The 21,471-nt window shown below is 35.8% G+C and overlaps 1 protein-coding gene across 3 annotated transcripts in view; it reads left to right on the top strand.

Moving 5' to 3' along the window:
• Positions 1–21,471, top strand: part of ZWILCH (zwilch kinetochore protein) — a 32,655-nt gene that overhangs the window by 10,049 nt on the left and 1,135 nt on the right. For 2 of the 3 annotated variants that reach the window (XM_036438057.2, XM_045581315.1), the window contains exons 4-18: positions 866–984; positions 3,158–3,357; positions 4,140–4,210; positions 4,727–4,882; positions 6,777–6,848; positions 8,044–8,137; positions 8,634–8,683; positions 10,020–10,125; positions 10,637–10,716; positions 12,383–12,539; positions 13,056–13,084; positions 14,489–14,625; positions 15,785–15,880; positions 17,228–17,340; positions 20,825–20,945. In XM_036438057.2, the coding sequence (XP_036293950.1) occupies positions 866–984; positions 3,158–3,357; positions 4,140–4,210; positions 4,727–4,882; positions 6,777–6,848; positions 8,044–8,137; positions 8,634–8,683; positions 10,020–10,125; positions 10,637–10,716; positions 12,383–12,539; positions 13,056–13,084; positions 14,489–14,625; positions 15,785–15,880; positions 17,228–17,340; positions 20,825–20,919 (1,575 nt within the window). In that variant the 3' untranslated portion in view covers positions 20,920–20,945. The remainder of the gene's footprint in view (positions 1–865; positions 985–3,157; positions 3,358–4,139; positions 4,211–4,726; positions 4,883–6,776; positions 6,849–8,043; positions 8,138–8,633; positions 8,684–10,019; positions 10,126–10,636; positions 10,717–12,382; positions 12,540–13,055; positions 13,085–14,488; positions 14,626–15,784; positions 15,881–17,227; positions 17,341–20,824; positions 20,946–21,471) is intronic. The other variant, XM_036438072.2, reaches the window with a different exon arrangement.

Raw genomic sequence — 21,471 nt, 5'->3', positions numbered from 1 at the left:
CAGTAGAGCTTAATACAGTACATGACTATTGAAAAGTAGAGTAGAGGAAAGAATGGTATTTCTTGGTACCTCTAGTTTAAGGAACTTTTTGGAAAGCCAGGCCTGCAAGGGAATGAAATCGGAAATCTTGCAAAAGAAATTCAAAGTTGAGGAAACATCTAGGTCTGATACCTATTAACTCTGCAGAGGATTTACTGCTAGAAGAGGCTGCCTAGATTCAAATGTTGGCTTTGCGTCAGCAGCTGTGTTATTATCCTAGGCAAGTTATTTCTCAATTCTTCCATCTTTAAAACAGAGTTAACAATAGTATCAGTCTCAAGGTTTTTATGAAGAATAAAAGAAAACTTAGAACAGTAACAGGGACCTAGTAATGCTCAGAAAATTTTATCTCATAATTATTATTATTATTGGCAATACTGAGCTAGTTAAGTTGTTAAACACATAGATATTAGGATCCTGTAACACAAAGAGAGTTGATAGCCCTAAGAGGAATAACTTTAAGGAATCTTCACATTTGGGAAATGAAGAATCTGCCAAAATCAGGAAGTCTCCGATGTTTTTTCCCCCCTTGACATCTTGTCTTTAGCATTTTGTGCATGTTGGAACACTTTTTTCTCTAATGACATCAGATACTTCCTTTATTAGTACTAGGAACTTAGAGCAATATATTTTGATAGGACTGTGGAAGTGCTTCTGATGGCAAAATGGGTTGGTACCAAACTGGTTTGTAGCTATGATTCTTGCCATAGCCGTTATTTATGCTCAAAGTTTAGGAATCAGTGCTTTATGTTTTAGCATAGTGAACAGTTGACTGTTATCTTTCATGTTTTTTTTACCTGGTTAAATAATTTAAAAATTTTTAAAGCCTTTGGAAAAGGAAGAAACAAATCATGTTGAAGAGCTACAATCTGAAGAAACTGCTATTTCTGATTTCTCTACTGGTGAGAATGTTGGACCACTTGCTTTACCAGTTGAGAGGGCAAGGTAAGTTTTTCTTAGTATTGGGATAGGAAAAGGGGTGGAGGGGAGGAATTTAAAGCATTCTTATAAACATTGGAAAACAGGCATGTATTTAGCGCAGATCTCCCTCGTTTCCTCCTCCTGTCCCTACATTTGTATACCCAACTCTCTACTGAATGTCCCACTGATATCTCAGATGTGACCAAGAAGGTTGCTGTGATTGTCCTTTTCTCCAGTCTCCTATACGGTTTGTTGTTGCTTCTTAAATGTTTTCCTTGTGTCAAATCTGGTTCCCCTCCAATCTTTCCTCCTCACTGCTGCCAAGAAAGTATGATCGAGTTTCTTCCCTGCTTATAAATCCCTCGGCGGTTCTCATTGCCTCAGGATAACATCCAAATTGCTTTTGAGTGATACATAGGAGCCTTCCTTGTCTGGTCCAGTGGTCTTCTACCCAGGGTACCATGCCCAGTGGGCATTTGGAAATTGCAGGGGTACTTCTTGCCATCATTGAGACTTCGGGGAGCTATGGACCTTATGGGTCTGGTCCATGGATTGTAAACGTCCTGTAATGCATAGGGCTCTTCAGCCCAATGAGGAACGATCCCACCCTATTAGAAACCCTACTGCCTCTCTCTGCCTTGCCAGTTTCACTGCCTGCTTCATCCCCATGTACCTTGTTTCCCCAAAAATAAGACAGTGTCTTATATTAATTTTTTCTCCCAAAGATGCGCTAGGTCTTATTTTCAGGGGATGTCTTATCTTTCCATGCACTAGGTCTTATTTTCGGAGGATGTCTTATTTTCAGGGAAATGCGGTAGCTACATGTAGTTCCCTCTGCCTGGCCTCCCCCACCTCCCTAGCTATCAGGATTAAATGTTATTGTTTATATTGTGTTCTCCAGCCAGTGTTTGTTGGGATTTACCCATATGCTTATCATTTCTTTGCTCTCCATTTCTTCTGGCATTTCAGACCTTCCTTCTGGGATTATTGTATTTCCTTTTTGAAGTATAATCCCTTAGAAATTCCTTTCCTGAACATCTGTTGGTAATAAATTCAGTTTTCATCTCTTTAAAAAAAAAAACTTAAGCCACATTTTTGGTAACTTAATTTTGATATGCTTTCAAATTTCAGAACAGTTACAAGAATAATAGAGGAACTTCTGTGTGTCCTTAACCCAGATTCAACTATTGTTTACATTTTGTTCTATCTGCTTTGTCATTCTTTCTTTTAATCCTTCTTTTTCTTCCTCCTCCTCTCCCACTGCCACCGTCTTATCATATACACATCACACACACAAATTTTTTTAATGTTGGAGACATTGTACTCCTTTACCACTAAGTACTTTACTATATATTTCCTGAGAACAAGTACATTATCTTGTATGACCCAGAACAATGATCAGAATCTGGAAATTTAACATTGTTACAATACTATTATCTAATTCACACTCCATATTCTAATTTATTTTAAGTGGCCCATTGACTATTACCGTATTTTTCGGACCATAAGACGCACTTTTTTCCCCCCAGAAGTGGGGGGGAAAAGTCCCTGCGTCTTATGGTCCAAATATAGCCTACATATATACTTTAAAAAAAACGTTTTTTTACTTGCCCGGCTCTGTGTGGTCTCTGTGTGCTTGCCCGGCTCTAAAATGGTTCTAAATGCTGCTGTTTACTTTATAGGGTTGATTACATGTGTTTATGACTATGATGTTGGGTTTTAATGCACATAAAATATTTTAGGACACTATTTGTTTCAGAATCTTTTTTTCTTCATTTCCCTTCTCTAAAAACTGGTGCGTCTTATGGTCCGGTGCGTCTTATGGTCCGAAAAATACGGTAACTTCAAGCATGTTTTCATGTGGTTGTTGGCTCCTACTTTCTTCCTTCCATGCCCAGCTTTATTAGTTGATATTTCCTTAGCCTGAATTCACACCCTATTTCCACTCTCATTGAAGCTTTACCCTCGCTGTATTGCACTCCCTGCTTGTAGTAGCTCTCGAACCTGTCATTGTCATTTTCTGGAGTCTTGATCTGCCTTGTGTGGTCTCTCTCACTTCTACATTGGGTGAAATATTTATGTGCATTTTTCAGAATTTTGTTTCTGGGAGACACTTTATGATATCTTTGGAAAAGAAAATTCTTGACTATATGGCAATGTCTAACCATAATTTATTCTTTCTATTCTTATTTTCAAGACAGTTAATTGGACTTTACACCATGGTTCACAATCCTAATATGACCCATATGAAGATTAATCGTCCAGTTACTCCCCTCCCTCCCCTTTGGGTAAGATGTGACAGTTCAGATCCTGAAGGGACCTGTTGGCTAGGAGCCGAGCTTATCACAACAAATAACAGCATTACAGGAATTGTCTTATATGTGGTCACTTGTAAAGGTGAGAGCTGGCTCTTACTATTTTTATGGGTGTGTGTATATATGTTTATTTATTTGTGGTTTTACTGAAAGTTGATACTGTTAAGAGGGAAGTGCACACAATGGAATTCATGTTAGCCACCAGGAATCTAGTCTAGTGATTAACTTGTAGCATGTAGGTGATATTCTAGAAGCACCAGAAACAGATCTCCAAAAGTCTGGACAGGAGTTTATAGCTGTTTTGTTTGGGTTTCATTTTATTTGTATGGGTATATTTTTTGGAATTTTCATTAGAGGATCAAAAATTGAATACAGCCGAAGCTGGTTTGGCTCAGTGGTAGAGCGTCGGTCTGCGGACTGAAAGGTCCCAGGTTCGATTCCGATCAAGGGCATGTATTATACATTGGTTGTGGGCACTTCCCCGGTAGGGGGTGTGCAAGAGGCAGCTGGCCGATGTTTCTCTCTCATCGATGTTTATAGCTCTCTATCTCTCTCCCTTCCTCTCTGTTAAAAATCAATAAAATATATATTTTTAAAATCTCATAAAACTAACTTAAAAAAATTTTTGAATATAATGTCAATATAATTCCAGTTTCATAGTAGGCGTACAGTTATATTTTTGATGGTAGTATTGAGCTTTGTTCCACTTTCATTCTTTTATAAACATTCCATTCAACTGTGTTTTAAAACTTGATTTCAACTATTATTAGTGTTAAACTATGGTACTCTCAGAATTTGAATTTTCTAGCATTAAGATGTAATTTTGAATTGTATATTTAAATGTTTTTCTTTCATGTCCCATAGCTGATAAAAATTATTCTATAAATCTTGAAGACTTAAAAAATTTACATAAGAAAAGACATCAATTGTCTGCTGTAAGTATTTCTCTTCTCATATTATTTTCTTCAAAGTGTATTGACCTGCCTTTCACTCCTAATATGACTACAACCTATTTTTCTGTAGTATCAAAATGTTTGTATTTATTTTCCTCTCAGCTAATGACTAACATTAAAATATATGCCTTCTTGTCGGTCTGCGGACTGAAGGGTCCCAGGTTCAATTCCGGTCAAGGGCATGTACATTGGTTGCGGGCACATCCTCAGTAGGGGGTGTGCAAGAGGCAGCTGGTCAATGTTTCTCTCTCATCGATGTTTCTAGCTCTCTATCTATCTCCCTTCTTCTCTGTAAAAAATATATTAAAATAAAATAAAATAAAAAATAAAATATATGCCTTCTTGCCTTTTAGCTAATCTTTGGGATTAAGAATAATTGTCTTATTTTTCCACTTGGGATAAAGTATACTACTTTTTCTTTTGGGCAAAGAATCGAAGTAGTTTTGAAAATGGCCTTTGGTCATGTGACAGCTGGTGTGCTGGATGCTCTCTTTTCAGGTGACAGCCAGGGGCTTTGCCCAGTATGAGCTCCTGAAGTCCACTACCTTGGATGATACAGTTCCCGCATCACAGACTGCGATCACTTTGGATATTTCCTGGAGTCCTGTGGATGAGATTCTTCAAACCCCTCCACTCTCTTCAACTGCAACTCTGGTAGGAATGAGCCCTGTTTTCTGTTGAGTTTACTCGGTGTGGGTTTACTTTTAACTTGTTTGCTGCTGGGCCTGCATGCCTCCTGTCCCAATCTCAGCCCCAGCCTTTCCTAAGCGCGGACAGCTTCCCCGGAAGTAGCCAGAGAAGCCAGTGGAGGTTTTGCAGGTGAATTACCTCAGCACTGGAAGTAAATAACTTAAGAATTTTCCAGTGATTAATAGTCTCTTGAGTTAGGACTTAAGTGAAATTATCAAAGTGACATCATCTCTGCTGTTCTTTTTATAGTTTTTTTTTTTTTTAATATAGCTGCCATTTAAATTACATTAATTTCAGGTGTACAGTATAGTGGTTAGCCATTTACATAACTTACGAAGTGATCCCCTGGTAAGTCTAATACTCACTTGGCACTATACACAATTATTGCAATATTATTGACTGTGTTCTCTAAGCTGTCATCTGTGCTATTCTTAAAATAGAGAGTGCATGTATTGGCGATACATCAAGAATTATTATAGTAGTACGCCTTTCACCCTTTAACATTTCTATGAATCTGTCTTAAGAAGTTAATTAGAATTGCTAACAAAATATATGTACAAAGCTATTTGCGGTAATATAGCTATGTTTCCAAACTATTCAAAACAAATAGGATAATCACTAAAATAGATTTCCATGATGAAATATTACACATTCTTTAAAAATCTTTAAAGTATCTTTAATAATAATAGGAAATGCTTATAACTAAGCAGGCAAAAGCAGAAAGTACAAAATTGAACATTTAGTAGAATCTTAACCATGTTTTTAAAAAAATGTGTACGCAGAAGCCTGGGTAGGGTTAATAGTGGTTACGCAGGGTGGTGGGATTATGGATAATCATATTCTTAATGCTTTTCCTTCAGTAGGAATTTACATACAACAGAATTTTTTTACTCCCTCCCCCCCTAACCTTAAAATAATATCTTGGAGTTGTAAAACTTTACCTCCAGGTAGGACAGCATACTGTTGGTTTAGTTAAAATGTGTCTAAGGGGCATATTTATTAGGGAGGCTGGGTTATCTTTGGTGTGTGGTAATGCTAAGTTTATCATTGAGTTTGGAGCTGTACTTATATTTCTCCTACTTGTCCTTTGGAAATTCAGTAGGCGAGAAGAAGAGAACGTGTAAGAACAGTTAGTTGTTCCATGTAGGTACATTTGTAGGTGTAGAAATGAAGTTTGATGGCCTGAATTTAAGTTACTATATCAGGACTAGAGGCCCAGTGCATGAAATTTGTGCATAGAGTCGGGGATGGGGGGAAGGTCCTCAGCCTGGCCTGCACCCTCTCCATTCGGACCCCTCGGGGGATGTCTGACTGCCGTTTAGGCCCAATCCCTGTGGACATCCCTCTCATGATCCAGGATGACTGGCTCCTAACCACTCGCTTGCCTGCCTGCCTGCCTGCTTGATCTCCCCTAATCACTCTGCCTGCCGGCCTAATTGCCCCTACTTTGCCCCCCTACCTGCCTGATCACCCCTAACCTCTCTGCTTGCCTGCCTGATCGCCCCTAACTGCCCTCCCCTGATGGCCTGATCTCGCCCCCCAACTGCCCTCCCCTGCCAGTCTGATCACCCCTAACTGCCTCTGCCCTCACTACCATGGCTTTGTCCAGAAGGAAGTCGGATATCTGAAAGATGGCTGGTCGACCCAGTCTAATTAGCATATTACCCTTTTATTAGTATAGACAGACAGAATCTGTGGTATCTCTGAGATGTTCTAAATGAAGTTTTGCCTTTTTCAATATATCGGTGCTTTATAAAATATATTTTTTAATGTGTGGGTAGTTTGAAATGCAAGTAACTCTGACCCTTATGCCAAGAAGATGGAATTACCAGTGAAACTGACTTTGAGAACTTTTTAGAATATTAAAGTGGAATCAGGAGATCCCAGAAGTCCTTTGAATCATCTTCACAGAGAACTGAAATTTCTCCTTGTAAGTATCCTTCTGGAATTTGTTACTTGCATTAAGTCTCATGTTTTCATAAAAATATTTGTTAATATCATTGTTATTTAGTAGTTTTGTGTTCTTCAAAAATTGTTCCAAATGTTGTATATGCATTGGATTCTCTTGGCAATTTGGGCAGCTTAATTTTACTATGTGGCAGTGGTTCTTACATTTAAAGGGAGCATTAGTTAGAAAATAATAGCTACCATTCTCCTGCCTTTTTTTACTGGGAGTGTTTGGTTTTTATTTATATGATGGATTCCTCTCTTTCCATGTGGGTTAAATGCCAATTTATTTCAGATGCATATGTAATCTGCTTGTTAATAACTTGGGTTTTGAATGATGCTAAAGATTAATGAGCATGTGTTTCAAGAATTTTATATTTTAGTAATTTTGGCTCTACTCTACAAATTGAATCTCAAGGGGGTGCCTCATTTTAATGCAGTAGGAATTCCAAGTCTCTTAGCCTAGCATAAAAAGTCAGTTATATCCAATCACTGCCTACCTTTTTCTTTTTTCTTTTTCTTAGCAACTTTATTGAGATATAAGTTACATTTCATAAAATTCACTTGTGTAGTGGTTTTTAATATACTTACAGAGTTGTACAGCCATGACCATCTTTAATTTTAGATCATTTTCATCACTCCCAATATGCATTTAGCAGTCACTTCTCACCCCCATCAGCCCCTAGCAACCACCAATATACTTTCTGTAGTACTTTGTTCCTTTTTATTGCTGAATAGCATTCCACTGTATAGATATGCCACATTTTGTTTATCCATTTATCAGCTGATGAATATTTTAGTTGTTTCTATTTTTTGGTTCCCAATTATTTCATCTATATTACTAAACCTTAACCAAAATTACAAGCATCTTCAGGGCAGGCTCATCAGTCTTGAATCCTGTAGCATCTAAACACATGGCATCATAGTTCAGAATACCATCTTTGGGTGTATGTCCTGGCACTGTCAGTTATCTTAGCCTCTTCCTAGTAAAATGAAGGTAGGTAGTAATATCTGCCTCGTAGAAATTTTGTGAGGATTAAATAACATACTATATATGAAACACTAGGACAGTCCTGGCATGTGATTAAATACTCAATAAATAATAATATTAAATATATTCTTATTGATTAAACTGTGCTTTCTGCTAACACGCTTTTGTTATTTTTAATCTCCTATAGGTTTTGGCTATTGGTTTGAGGACTGGTGTAACGGAATGGCCTGCACCTCTGGAAGCAAAATCTGCTGTTGAACTTGTGCAGGAGTTTCTAAATGGTGTTTGTTTTCCTAACCCATGCTTCTACATTGTTTATTTTTCTTAATTGGGAATTTATACTTGCTATTTTTAAATGAGGTTGTCTTTTTAGGCTTCGTATTCTTTTTGGTTGGGATATATAAACTATGAAGTCTGTTATGTTCAGAGGATGGTTTTCATTCTGAATTGCTAATGGTAACAGCCTAAGAAATTTTAAGAATAAGATTTAATTTAAAATTAACATACCACAACCATAGTAGAATAAAGGTGCAACAGTAACCCCGAGCACCTACCAGATGCCCAGCATTATGTGTTAGGGCTTTCACTGTATCTCAGTTCATCCTCTCACCCCTGCCCAAGGGTTATCTATTATGACTTCCATTGGAGAGTTAAGTAATTTGCTAAAATCCTCAGTTATACTTTTACTCTCCTCATTTGTCATTTGAAAAAAGGATTAGGATGGAAATAATTTTGAAAGCAGAAAAATAAAATACAGAATTAATATGCTTTTGCCAGACTTAAATAAGCTGGATGGATTTGGTGATTCTACAAAAAAAGACACAGAGGTAAGTGATTGTAAGCATTTACATTCTATACTCACTGAAATCTAAATATTTTTTTAAAAACACTTTCCACAAAGATAATCCTTTGTCATTATATTATTTACTCATATGTTTGTACATTTTGTATGTTAATTTATTGATGGTATTTTTCAGCAAAAAATACATATTCAAGAACAAAAAAGAAAGGAACACTAAAATAGCTTTTAAATGTGGTTGTATTATCTTTCATGCTGTACCATCCATGTCAAATGGATCTGGTACATACAACATAGGCAGTGTTTTGAGGGTAGTCTTGTCTTGGTCTTTAATGTCAGCACTGGTGATTGTTTTCCTAAAGGGCTGATAAATAGTTTTAAATAGAACTAATACATCTGTATTATTAATTCTCAACTGTAGAAAAGTAGAAGTGAATATGTTAATATACCATAATGTGGTATAACTTTAGTATATTAATATAAAACAGCATGTTAATATGCCAGAGGTGATATTATTAAATTAAGCTAATTGTGTTGTCATTTGACAAACAGGAAAATGGAGACAACAGTAATTTAAAATTTTTTACATAAAGGAAAGTCAATGCTTGTTTTTAGGCATCACATTTTAAAAAATATATATTTTATTGATTTTTTTACAGAGAGGAAGAGAGAGGGATAGAGAAACATCAATGAGAGAGAATCATCGATCAGCTGCCTCTTGCACACCCCACACTGGGGATGTGCCTGCAATCAAGCCACATGCCCCTGACCGAATCGAACCTGGGACCTTTCAGTCTGTAGGCTGTTGCTCTATCCATTGAGCCAGACCGGTTTTGGCCTAGGCATCACATTTTAAAAACAATTGTAAGGGTTCAGTTTTTCACTATTGATTTGTATCTTCATTAGTGAATGAAGTTGTAGAAAATTCATTCACATCTTTCTTTCTGTGTGTTCCTGGGTCTATATTTTCTCAGAGCCGCATTTGAAAGCTTATTGGCCTTAAACTACTTCACTGTTGAAAAAAACAAAAACAACTGAGCTTTGCCAGCATGGCTCAGTAGTTGAGTTTCGACCTATGGCCTCATGATTTGATTCATGGTCAGGGCACGTACCTGGGTTGCAGGCTTTATTCCCAGTGTGGGGTGTGCAGGAGGCGGTCAATCAATGATTCTCTCTTACCGTCGATGTTTCCATCTGTCTCCCTCTCCCTCCCTCCCTCTCTTTGTCTCTCCCTCTCTCCCTTTCTCCCTCTTCATCTCCCTCTTCCTCTCCTCCCTCTTCCATCCTCTCTGAATCAATAAAAATATATTAAATATAAAATAAATAAAAAAACTAAACAGTATTCTCTGGCACTTCTTTTTCAGACAGTGAAGACCGACAGTACTGCATTGGATCGCTCTATCGACTGTCTTTTCACAGTTCGGGGAGATCTGGATTTTGCTGAGCAGCTGTGGTGCAAAATGAGTAGCAGTAGGTGTTCATCGTGATTGTACAATAAAACTTTTTCCTGTTCCTTCGTAGGCTTACCTCTAATTAAGTCTTCTGGAAATAACACATTATGTTCTACTAGTTTTGTAAGTTTAGTTCCTGTGTTACAAATTAATTTCTAGTAACGCAGTGGCATATTCTGCTCAAGAATTGTGCTAATAATATAAGGCAGTTCATAAAATATTCTTTTCTTCTGCTAAGATTTAGATGGTTTTTAAGTTGTGTTTATATGAATCAAAGCATACATCTTAGTGAAATTATAATTATTAGAGAAAGGAAAAGATATTCCTTAATATTTTACTAAGTGTGTTATTTTGTGGCAGTTTAATTTCTTTCTTTAGAAATACATTGTCTTTTGCCTTTTTCTTTCCCCTTCCTCCATCCATAAAATACAGACTCTTGTCTTCCTCTTTGTGTGTCCTTAAGATTAATGAGAAATATATAATCTGCAGAAATGCCATGAACATAATGTTAGACTGACTTGTTTTTCAAGGTGTGATTTCATATCAAGACTTGGTGAAGTGTTTCACATTGATTATCCAGAGTCTGCAACGTGGTGACATACAGCCATGGGTAGGTTTAGTAGTGTGTGTTGAATGTTTTCTCAACATGATGTTTAAAGACATCGGCTCTGGAGCATACTGCCTGAGCATGAATTCTAGCCCTGTGACTCACTAGCTGTGTAAACTTGGGCAGATTCCTTTATTTCTCTGTGATCCAGTTTCCTCATCTCTAAAGCAGGAGTAGGAATGATACTTACCTCATAGTGTTGTTTTAGAATTAAGTAATTTAATTCATGTAAAGCTCTTAGGACCTAGCTCATAGTAAGGTATTTGTAAGCGACTATTATTGTCATTGTTACTATTGATATGGATGATAATTCTCATATACTACTGATGAGAGCACAATTTGGAACACTCTTGAAAGCAATTTTCATAATGATTCTGCAAATGTGTCATGCCCTTTAAATCAATAGTTATTTTGTTAAGATCCATCCTAAGCTCATACATAAATGTGTATCAAGATTTTACGTATTAGACTATAGTCATTAGATATTCATTTATGGTAGAAAAAAATGTAAGTAACCTAAATTTCCACTATAAATGAAATGAGTAAGTAAATAATAATATAACCACATAATGGCACATGAAATAGTTGCTAAAAATGATGCTGACAGATGTGGAGAAATTCTTATAATGTTCAGTAAAAATACAGGAATATACACTATTGTATTAAAGAATGTAAATTTTGGAGAGGAAAATGTAGAAACAAATAAAAGTTTTAGCAGTACTTTTGGTATTACGGTTACAAGTGAGTTTTTCTATCTGCATTATACATTTCTATACTTCATGAATTTTCCATAATGAATTTGTGCTTTTATAATTAAGGAATCCTTATTTAATAGGAATTATTTTAAATATAAATAATGTCACAGCTAAATTCATGCCTATAAAGCTTTGAACCTTTCAAAAGTGTGAACAAAGGTACACTCCAGAGCAAAGACATGCAAACTCTAATTAATTGGGCTGATTCTAGACATTGTAGTCTTGACCATTGGATTTTTTTCTTGAGAATTTTTGTGTGAAGTGTTTACCAGTATATCCCTGCCAGGTGCAATGAGTACAAACAAAGTGAAAATAGTTTAAAAAAAGAAAATGTAAAAGATTGTGATTAAAATTAGAGATCATAGGAAGACAGTAGTGAGAAAAATATTTTAGATATTTTTTAAATTAATTGTTTAACATTTGGAACATATGTTAGATCTGTAAGGTTGCTGCTCTTTTTAATTTGCAAGTGATCAAGTAAGAATATTGGATATTGTAGTCAATAAGGAGTTCCTTATGGCATGTGCATGGACCATTGAGAGAGTTTTCTGCTACAGTAGATTTTCAGTGTAGTTGAAAATGTTTGATTTGGGCAAAGATGCTCAAATAGCACTTAGCCAGGAGAAGAGAATTCCTACTAGTTATAAAGCTTCAAAGGACCAGCTCTGCCTTCTCTTTGGTGGAATTGCATCTGGGAGTAATAAGTTTAAGCCCTTCTTATTTGCTTTGTTCTTGAAGAAATAAGGCAGGAAAGGCATCTTAGAAAGTAATTTGGGGGCTTTTATTCAAACAATTTATAGTACCAGGAAATTAAAGATGCAAGTTTATAATTTTTAGCTTGTAGCTAATGCAGTTTGCTTCTCTTTTGCTTATTGGATTAATTTATGGCTTTATAAAATGTTCTTGATTTCTAGCTCCATAGTGGAAGTAACAGTTTACTAAGTAAGCTCATTCATCAGTCTTACCATGGAGCAATGGACACAGTTTCTCTCAGTGGGACTCTTCCAGTTCAGATGCTTTTGGAAGTTGGTTTGGACAAACTAAAGAAAGATTATATCACTTTTTTCATAGGTAAGTACCTTCCTACCTCAAAAAATTAAAAAATACATCATAGTTATCAGCCCATAGGTATTCTCAGATTTTATCTTTCTACTAGTCATTTGTAGTTCTGGCTTTGTCCCTGGTTCACTGTGAGACAAACACTTTCCTTCTCTGGCCCTTTGGTTTTTCTCTCGATAAAGGTATTAAATTAAAGATACTTAGAGTGCTTGCTTGATTGTTTTTAGTTGAGATTCTACTCATTTTGAAATTCTATGAGTATAATGTAATTAATAAAAATGATTTTATGAGATGCTGTTTTAATATCCAACACTTCATTGTGTTTATTAGGGCAAACTGTGATCATTTTTAGAAAAAGTAATAGTATGTCTTTATGGTGTAATGTGCCAAAAATTTGACTGTTTTTGAGAAACTATTTAGCTTGAGCATCTTTTTTATATATGAACTATGAAAATTTTTACTTAGGTTCTTTAACATGCAACAGATAATACCTAAAGTTTATTTGCATGTATTTTTTTTTCATAATAGGTCAAGAACTTGCATCTTTGAATCATTTGGTGAGTTTATTTTTTTAATCAAAATGTGGTTTTTCTTTTATTTATTCACTCTATATATAATTATTAAGTGCCTAATCAGTGTCCCTCTATTCTAGGTCCAGGAACCAAATAAATGGGACAGTCAATACCCTTAATTACTACTGTCTTGTAACAAAGAAATAGCCCTTTTAGTGTCATTTATCATTTCTTTACATTTATCTTATTGACACATACTTGTCTCCTGCTGAAGCCTGTGTACTCTCATAACTCCCATTTGTCTAAAATGGTAAGGGCCCGGCTGGTATTGTTCAGTGGTTCAGCATTGACCCATTAACCAAGAGGTCACCAGTTTGATTCCTGGTCAGGGCACATGCCTGGGTCGCAGGGTTGATCCACAGGAAGGGGACATGCAGAAAGCAGCCAGATAATATTTCTCTCATTGATGTTTCTATCTGTCTATCCTTCTCCCTTCTCTCTTTAAAATCAATAAAAACATATTTTAAAAAACATATAAAAGTAAAATGATTAGGGAATGCCTTTATAGGCCCTGCAAAGGAGTTTTTGCTTTATATTCCCTTGACCCATTTCTATTATACACAAATTCCAAAAAATTTATGATGTTCTTTAATATATTGATTCAAAAGAGACTTTTGGGTTTCAGGGTCATGATTACAAACTTTTGTATTTTTCTAGTGTCTTTATGTAGGAAGTTTAGGAAATTGAACAGCATCTGTTCTGACCATTGACATTCTATGGAAGATCCTTTTAAATATGTTTTTATTGACTTCAGAGAGAGGAAGGGAGAGAGAGAAAGAGATAGAAACATCAATGATGAGAGAGAATCATTGGTCAGCTGCCTCCCACACACCCCCTACTGGGGATCGAGCCGCAAACCCTGGCATGAGCCCTGACTGGGAATTGAACTGTGACCTCCTGCTTCTAGGTAAATGCTCAACCATCAAACCACACCAGTGGGGCTTAGAAATGAATCTATAGTACCAACTCATTTGTCATATGTCTCAGAAAAATACAAGATAGAAAACTCTAGCTGTGTCTGTTGTGCAAAGTAAGATTCAACTGGATTCTTCAGAGGTTTACTTTTTGCTTTTCAAATTTCCATCTAGAGGGGTTGGTGGGTGGCATAGCCACCCTCTTGGGCCTCCTTGGTGGAGCAGTTCTGTGATTTGCCTTCACCAGAGAATATGTAGGATGGTTTGCTTAGAACATCCTCAGTGAAGACTTTACTTAGATTAATTAGAGAAATTGTATTGAAAGGTGTTATATTCTATCTATCTGCCTCCTGTCTCTCCCCGCCCCCCCTATGAATTAAGCATCCAGACTTAGGTTTAGCAGGCATACACATATTCTTTCTAAAGATTTCCTTAACTAACTTCCTATTTTGCTTACACTTTTTTTATATTCTAGGAATATTTCGTTTCTCCATCAGTAGATATACAAGAACAAGTTTGTCGTGTTCAAAAACTCCACCATATTCTAGAAATAATAGTCAGTTGCAAGCTTTTCATTAAACCTCAACATGAGCTTCTCTTTTCTTTAACACTGTAAGTATTTCTCTGTTTGTTTTTTTTACTAACATAACATTCTCTTCTGAAATAGTTGCAGCCAAAATATGTACCTTTTTATTATCAGTTAGGATAGAATCTGTGCATCCTGTCTTCACAGTAGCAGAATAGTTCTAAGTCACTGTCATAGGAAGGAAAGTCTTTGAGTTCAGAAGGAATAAGTTTAATATTCGGTTCTAGCACTTCTTAATTTCCAGAGGAAGTTTCCTTTCACTGCATCTTGTTTTCTCATCTATAAAAGGATCTAATAACCTCGTATGTTTTTTTTTTTTGTCCCCCCCATCCTCGTATGTTTATTGTCAGGATTAAGTGATATAATGTATATAAAGTATCTGCCACTTAATAGGTGTTTAATGAATATTAGTTTCTTGTCTTTTTTTTTTTTTTTTTTTTTACATTTTTATACATTTGGGCCAAACTAATTGCTAGCCATTTATATGGTAACTAAATGGAATTAAATATTACCAGATCTCTGTCAACAGCATTATTGTAATTTAGAGATTTCTGCCCATCAGTTTGACTAAATTTGTTTGGAATAATTCTCATACTTGGATTGCTGATGTCGTATGTGTATTGGAGGTCTCAAACTGGAAATAAGTGAACCATCTAGTGGCAGAACTGAGTTTCTTTTTATCTGTGAAAGGAAATGTATTTCTGCCTTTTCCAAAATTAGAATTTGCCTCAGTTATAAAAGGGAAAAGTACTAGAAATTGTTACTATTTTTTTTTCCATTAAAGATAAGTAGTATAAATAAGTTAATTCTGTAATTCCTCAGACTCTGAAGACCAAGGAAGCTGTATCTTTCTCTTTTGCCTCTTTGTTTTTGTCTTTCTTCCCACACACACACATAAGCCTTTATTTGGGCTCAATTTAAATGTATTTTATATTTATGAGAAATATGTCTACTACTAATTTCTTAAAAGCACATGATATTTCCATCAAAAGGCAAATAACCAATGTTTTGTTGGGAGTAGGGCTATAGTAATTTGTTTTTTACTTTTGTGTCCCTGAAATTATTCTGTTGTTGATGTTACGGTTAGTAGCATTCAATAAAATGGTTCCCTTATGAATTTTAGACTACCTTTATCTCCACGTGGCATTTTTTTCCAAAATAGGGTCTTTTTTTTTACTTTTATAGATCTTGCATAAAATATTATAAACAAAATCCTCTTGATGAGCAACATATTTTTCAGCTGCCAGTCAGACCAACTGCTGTAAAAAATTTATATCAAAGGTGAGCAATTTAATAATTAAATTATACTTTAAGTCCGGTCATGGTTCCAGGCAGTTTTGATGTCTGTTCCCCAGAACCCAGAGCTGCTTCTCCTCTGAAACCTTCATCATCTTACCCCTCTCTGCTCATAGTCTGACAGTGCCTTTCTGCCCGGCCTTCTCCCAGACCTTTTGTCTACTGTCTTTCGACCAATTTGTAATTTCTTTGCTGAACAGGGTAGAAAGTATAACCAGAAAGGAAATGACAGTGGAAAAAGAGTGATCAGGGTAATGATAAAGTCAAAGGAATGGCAGTGGGAGTGAGAGAAGAGTATGGGATTGAGGAGGTAGAGAACTGTGAGGCTAAGAAGACAGATTAGCCATCTATGTGAACACTTGAGTTGGCCTCAAATGATGGTCTCCCCTCAGCATATAATGTACTTGAACTTTCTCTTATACTAAAGTCACTCTTATTTATCCCCTACCTCTATTTAGTTCACTCTTATTGAAACCCCAGCACTCCCATGAAACTGCTCTGGCAGAGGCCATCAGTGGCTTTCTTTTTTCTTTTAAGATTTTTTATTTTATTTAGTTTTTAGGAGGAGATAGAGAAAGGGAGAGAGAGAAACATCGGTTTATTGTTCCATCTATTTATGCATTCATTAGTTGATTCTTGTATGTGCCCTGACTGGGGATCAAACCTGCAACCTATATATCAGGGCAGTGCTCTAACCAGCTGAGCTACCCAGCCAGGGCTTATTAGTCTTTCTAATTACCATATCCAGTGGACACTTTCCAATACAACAGTATTTTTCAGCTCCTTGTGCAGTTAGCTAGCCCACCAATTCTTTCTCCCTCAGTAAGCACTACAAGGCAGGTTAACACAATTGCTTTCTTGAACCTTTCCCTTCCTCTGTTTCTATGACATTGCATTCTGTCTGTCTTAATTTTAATTCTAACTCTAATCCACCTTCTAGGCTGAGAACAGTTCCCTATCAATTTCTCCTTCCTCTGTCTGCTTTTTATATGTAAGTTTTTACCAGAACTCTATATTCTCTGGCTTCTTTTCTTCTTACTTTCTATCTTCCCTTGGTGATTACATTCATATTCAAGGTTTCAATTCCTCTGGGCTAATAATTCATAACCCATATCTCCAGTGTCTCCTGAGCTTCAGACCCATGTTTCTAAATTCCTTTTAATAATAGAAGTGAACCCCCAACTTCAGCATCCTCTAAAATCTGAAATTCAGAATTCTTTCCTGTTTGTTTCTTCTTTCTTAGTGCTTATCACATAAGGATTTCACTAATGACTGTAGAAGGAAAAAAGAAAGGAAATAATTACCTTTTCCTTTTGGTGTTTATTTTCTTAGTGAGAAGCCACAGAAATGGAGAGTGGAAATAAATAGTGGCCAAAAAAAAGTGAAAACAGTTTGGCAACTGAGTGACAGTCTACCTGTAGACCATCTGAATTGTCACAAATCTGGTAAATATGGTTTGTAATCTATTTAGAGGAATTGAAAATGAAAATGAAATTTTACTGATAGAGATTATTGTTATAGGTCTTTTGCTCAATTTTAATGTTTTTAAATGTTTTTGTTGATTTTAGAGAGAAGAAGGAAGAGGGAGAGAGAGAGATAAAAACATCGATGAGAGAGAATCATTGATCGGCTGCCTCCTGTATACCTCCTACTGGGGATCAAGCCCGCAACTCCAGCATGCACTCTAACCAGGAATTGAACCATGACCTCCTGGTATATGGGTTGATGCTCAACCACAAAGCCACACCTGCTGAGCTCTTGTGCCCAATTTTAAATGATTTTCCTAAACTCTACATATAAACATATTTATTCTGGGGGAAAAAAAAAGAAATCATAAAAGAGTGATTTTTTGTTATCTTAGATAGAGGAGTGATTCTCATCTTTGGCTGAACGTTAGAATCATCTGGGGAATTTTTAATGTTTAAAGTTCTTATACCCAGATCAAGTAAATTGAAATCTCTGGAAGTAGAGCCTGGAAATCATTAATATTTAAAGTTCTCCAGGTAATTCCCTTGTGCAACTTAAGGTTAAGAATCACCAACTTAAATAGTTTACTTTATCTACATATGTTGTTTCTAGTGTGTGTGTTTTTTTAAGATATATTACTTTTATGATTAAAAATTAAATTTTTTTTCATTTTTTTATTAAGGTATTATATGTGTACATACCTTACCAATCAAAAAGTTAAGTTTTAAACACATGACCATATGTGATGTATTTTTTAAAATGCCGTTTAAAAATTTTAAAGATTAAATGACCTCTGTCATGAGGAAATTCATGCAACATTAAACACTTTTTTCCAATGATGGTGAATAAGCGAAGTATACTCCACGTTCTTTCAGTCTTTTTGATGCAGTTCGCTTCAAAAAAAGTGAAAGTGATTTTTTAATGTTAGAGTTAAAACAATTTGCTAATGCATTGGTGTAATGAGTCCTATGGAAATTAAAATTTTTCAAGAAATTGTATATAAATAAATGAAATTGTGTGCTTAGAAACACAATCAAACTTCATTTTGGCTTGGATAATATTAGGTCTAGTAATAGTTAATGTTGTTTTCTAATACTTTTTTAAATCGAATTTATTTAAACAATACAACAAAATTTAATCAACAATATAGTTGCCGTTGTTTTCTACTACTTGTGCCCAACGCTCAGGAAGCATTTTAATCCCTCTGTTGTAAAATTCTTGTGATTTTGATGCAAAAAAATTCGGTCAATGCATTTTTGAGGCATTCTTCATTATTAAATTTTTTTCCAAGAAGAAAGTTTTGCAAAGAACGAAACAAATGGTAATCGGAAGGGGCAATATCAGGAGAATATGCAGGTTGAGGGAGAACTTCCCATTCCAACTGGCACAGTTTTTCAGCAGTGATTCTTGCAGTATGTGGTCGTGCGTTATCGTGGTGAAGAATTACGCCCTTCCGATTAATCAGTGCGGGTTCTTTTTCTCTTAAAGCTTGGGCTAACCTTTCCAATTGGGCACTATACACTGCACTTGTAATGGTTTGGTTAGATGGTAAAAGTTCATAATGAAGAATTCCTTTAAAATTCCACCAAACACACAACATCACTTTTTTCGCATGCAAGTCAGGTTTTGGTGTGGGCTGCGGAGCCTCATTTTTGTCCAACCATTGAGGCCGCCTTTTCAAATTAACATACAGCACCCATTGTTCATCTCATGTAACAATTTGCTCTAAAAACGGCAAACGGTTTTGACGAGAGAGGAACGAACTGCAAATTGTGACTCTTTGATTACGGTTGTTGCCGGTCAACTCATGAGGAACCCATTTTCCAAACTTTTGGACTTTGCCAAGTGCACGCAATTGATTGGAAATTGTTTTTTGTGAACAATTTAAAGTTGTCGCAAGCTCTTGTTGGGTAATTTGAGGATTTTGCACCAAAAGAGCTTGAAGAGCTTCTTGACCAAAATTGGACACACGGCCTCGACCACTCTTGTCATCTAACGAAAAATTTCCCTTGCGAAATTTCTCAAACCAACGCTGGCATTTTCTGGCGCTAACTGCATCTTGACCAAGAGCACTACAGATTTTTTTTGCAGCCTCACTTGCTTTTCTTCCTAATTGGAACTCGTAAAGCATGCAGTGCCGAATATGCTCTTCATCCGCCATCTTCTTAGCCCTAGTTTTGCAACAAAAACCAAACCAAACACAAACTTTTTCAAGCAAAACTTGTTAATTGCACTTCACACGTTTTGTAGATACCACGTGTTTGAAGGTTATGTCAATACAAGTCAACGCCAAGCAAGATTTTAAACGAATGTTTAAAAACGACATTAATTATTACTAGACCCGATATAACCTCTTCATATTCTTTTTTTCTTATTTTTTAAAAAATATTTTATTGATTTTTTACAGAGAGGAAGAGAGAGAGATAGAGAGCTAGAAACATCGATGAGAGAATCATCAATCAGCTGCTTTTTGCACATCCCCTACTGGGGTTGTGCCCGCATCCAAGGTACGGGCGCTTGACCGGAATCGAACCTGGGACCTTTCAGTCTGCAAATCGACGCTCTATCCACTGAACCAAACCGGTTTCAGCATCATATATTCTTGATGTGTTTGTCTAGAAATGATTCAGTGACCTTTGGCCCAAAACAAGACCCACTATTGAAGGAGGACCTCATTTACCTTCAAACAAAGCCCTGATTATAAATATTAAAGCCCAGTAATGATTTTTTTTTCTAAAGGTCACATGTAATTAAGAAGTTAGACTTTCTATTTCATTGGACTGAACACTTTGGTTGAATACTAGCTTTTCAAGACATCTAGTGGTATGATACTCTTGAGTAGAACAGTTGAAATCAATAACAGGAAGATGTAAGAGAGAAAAATGTACCTTTATTTGCCGTGGGAAGAGAGAATAATGATTTGGAGCTAATGGGGGAAAAGACAGTGTCCAGTAGAGTGCTGCTCACCCAGAGGATGTTTAGGAAATGATTGTTGATAATGGTGAGAATATGGAAACCAAAATGTTGACCCACAAGAAAGTGCACATAATCTCATCTAAATGTTAATTGTACATTTATTTTGAAATACAACAGATTTCAGGAGGAAAAAACAGATATGTGTCTAACCCTAAGACTACAAATACTAGGTAGAATATTTTTTTCTGAGATATATGTTTAAGATGGGGAAAAATTTAACTGTAGTGGATAAGGCACAAATAAACCAAATTAAAAATGTATAATTTAAAAAAAATCTGCTTTATATTTTAATTTTTTTAGTCATGTGTTCAATACACCAAGAGTGTTTACTACTTAAAGGAATTGTTCTTGCTGCTTTTTGTCTAACAAATTATCTTAAAGTAGAAGACACATCATTCAGGCTACACTTCTATTGTAAAATTCAACAGTATACATGGTAGAAAAGTCAGCAGGGTGTAAACAATTCTGATTTCACTATCTTTCTAGTTTCAGATTTTTCTGAATCAATATTAAACAGTAGCCTGGAAGAAAGGATCTCCTTTACTACCATGGTTACCTGCAGCCAGGTGCATTTCAAGTGAAGTGTGCTGGTGGGCACCTCTATCAGGTAGTATGTTCACTTTTTGTTCTCTCTGAATACTTTGTAATGTGTTAAATACCTTATGTTTTTCCCCCCTACAACATAAATGCTGACTTAATACATTAGGAATATAGATTATTTATCAGTAATCATATAAAAGACTTACCAAATGCTACTGAGCAGTGTAAGTCTTTAATTTCCTGTCTACTTTCTGTAGTCAACCTACTAGGTCAGTTTAATTCTAAAACCAGGGAAACAAAAACAATTTTTTTTAGTGGAAATATTGTTGTACCTTAAAGCTGGATATAGAGTAGAAAGAGAGTTTGACTTAAAAAATATTAATGGAAGAGAAAAACACTGGACAGGTACATCAGTTTGACATTGAGAACAAAGATTGTTAAAAGCAATTTTATCCCAGCCCAATTGTAAGACTAAACCCGATTTTAAAAATGTTTAATTTGAAAAAGTATTAACCAACCAAAAGAATTAATAGGGTGGGGGTCAATGGGTGGGGGGGAAAAGGAGATATGTACTATTTGTTATACCTTACAAT

Source organism: Pipistrellus kuhlii, unplaced genomic scaffold, assembly GCF_014108245.1.
Source record: "Pipistrellus kuhlii isolate mPipKuh1 unplaced genomic scaffold, mPipKuh1.p scaffold_m20_p_1, whole genome shotgun sequence".
Taxonomy (NCBI): domain Eukaryota; kingdom Metazoa; phylum Chordata; class Mammalia; order Chiroptera; family Vespertilionidae; genus Pipistrellus; species Pipistrellus kuhlii.
Note: the sequence above shows the minus strand (reverse complement) of the source record. Positions and strands in the feature narration are given on the sequence as shown.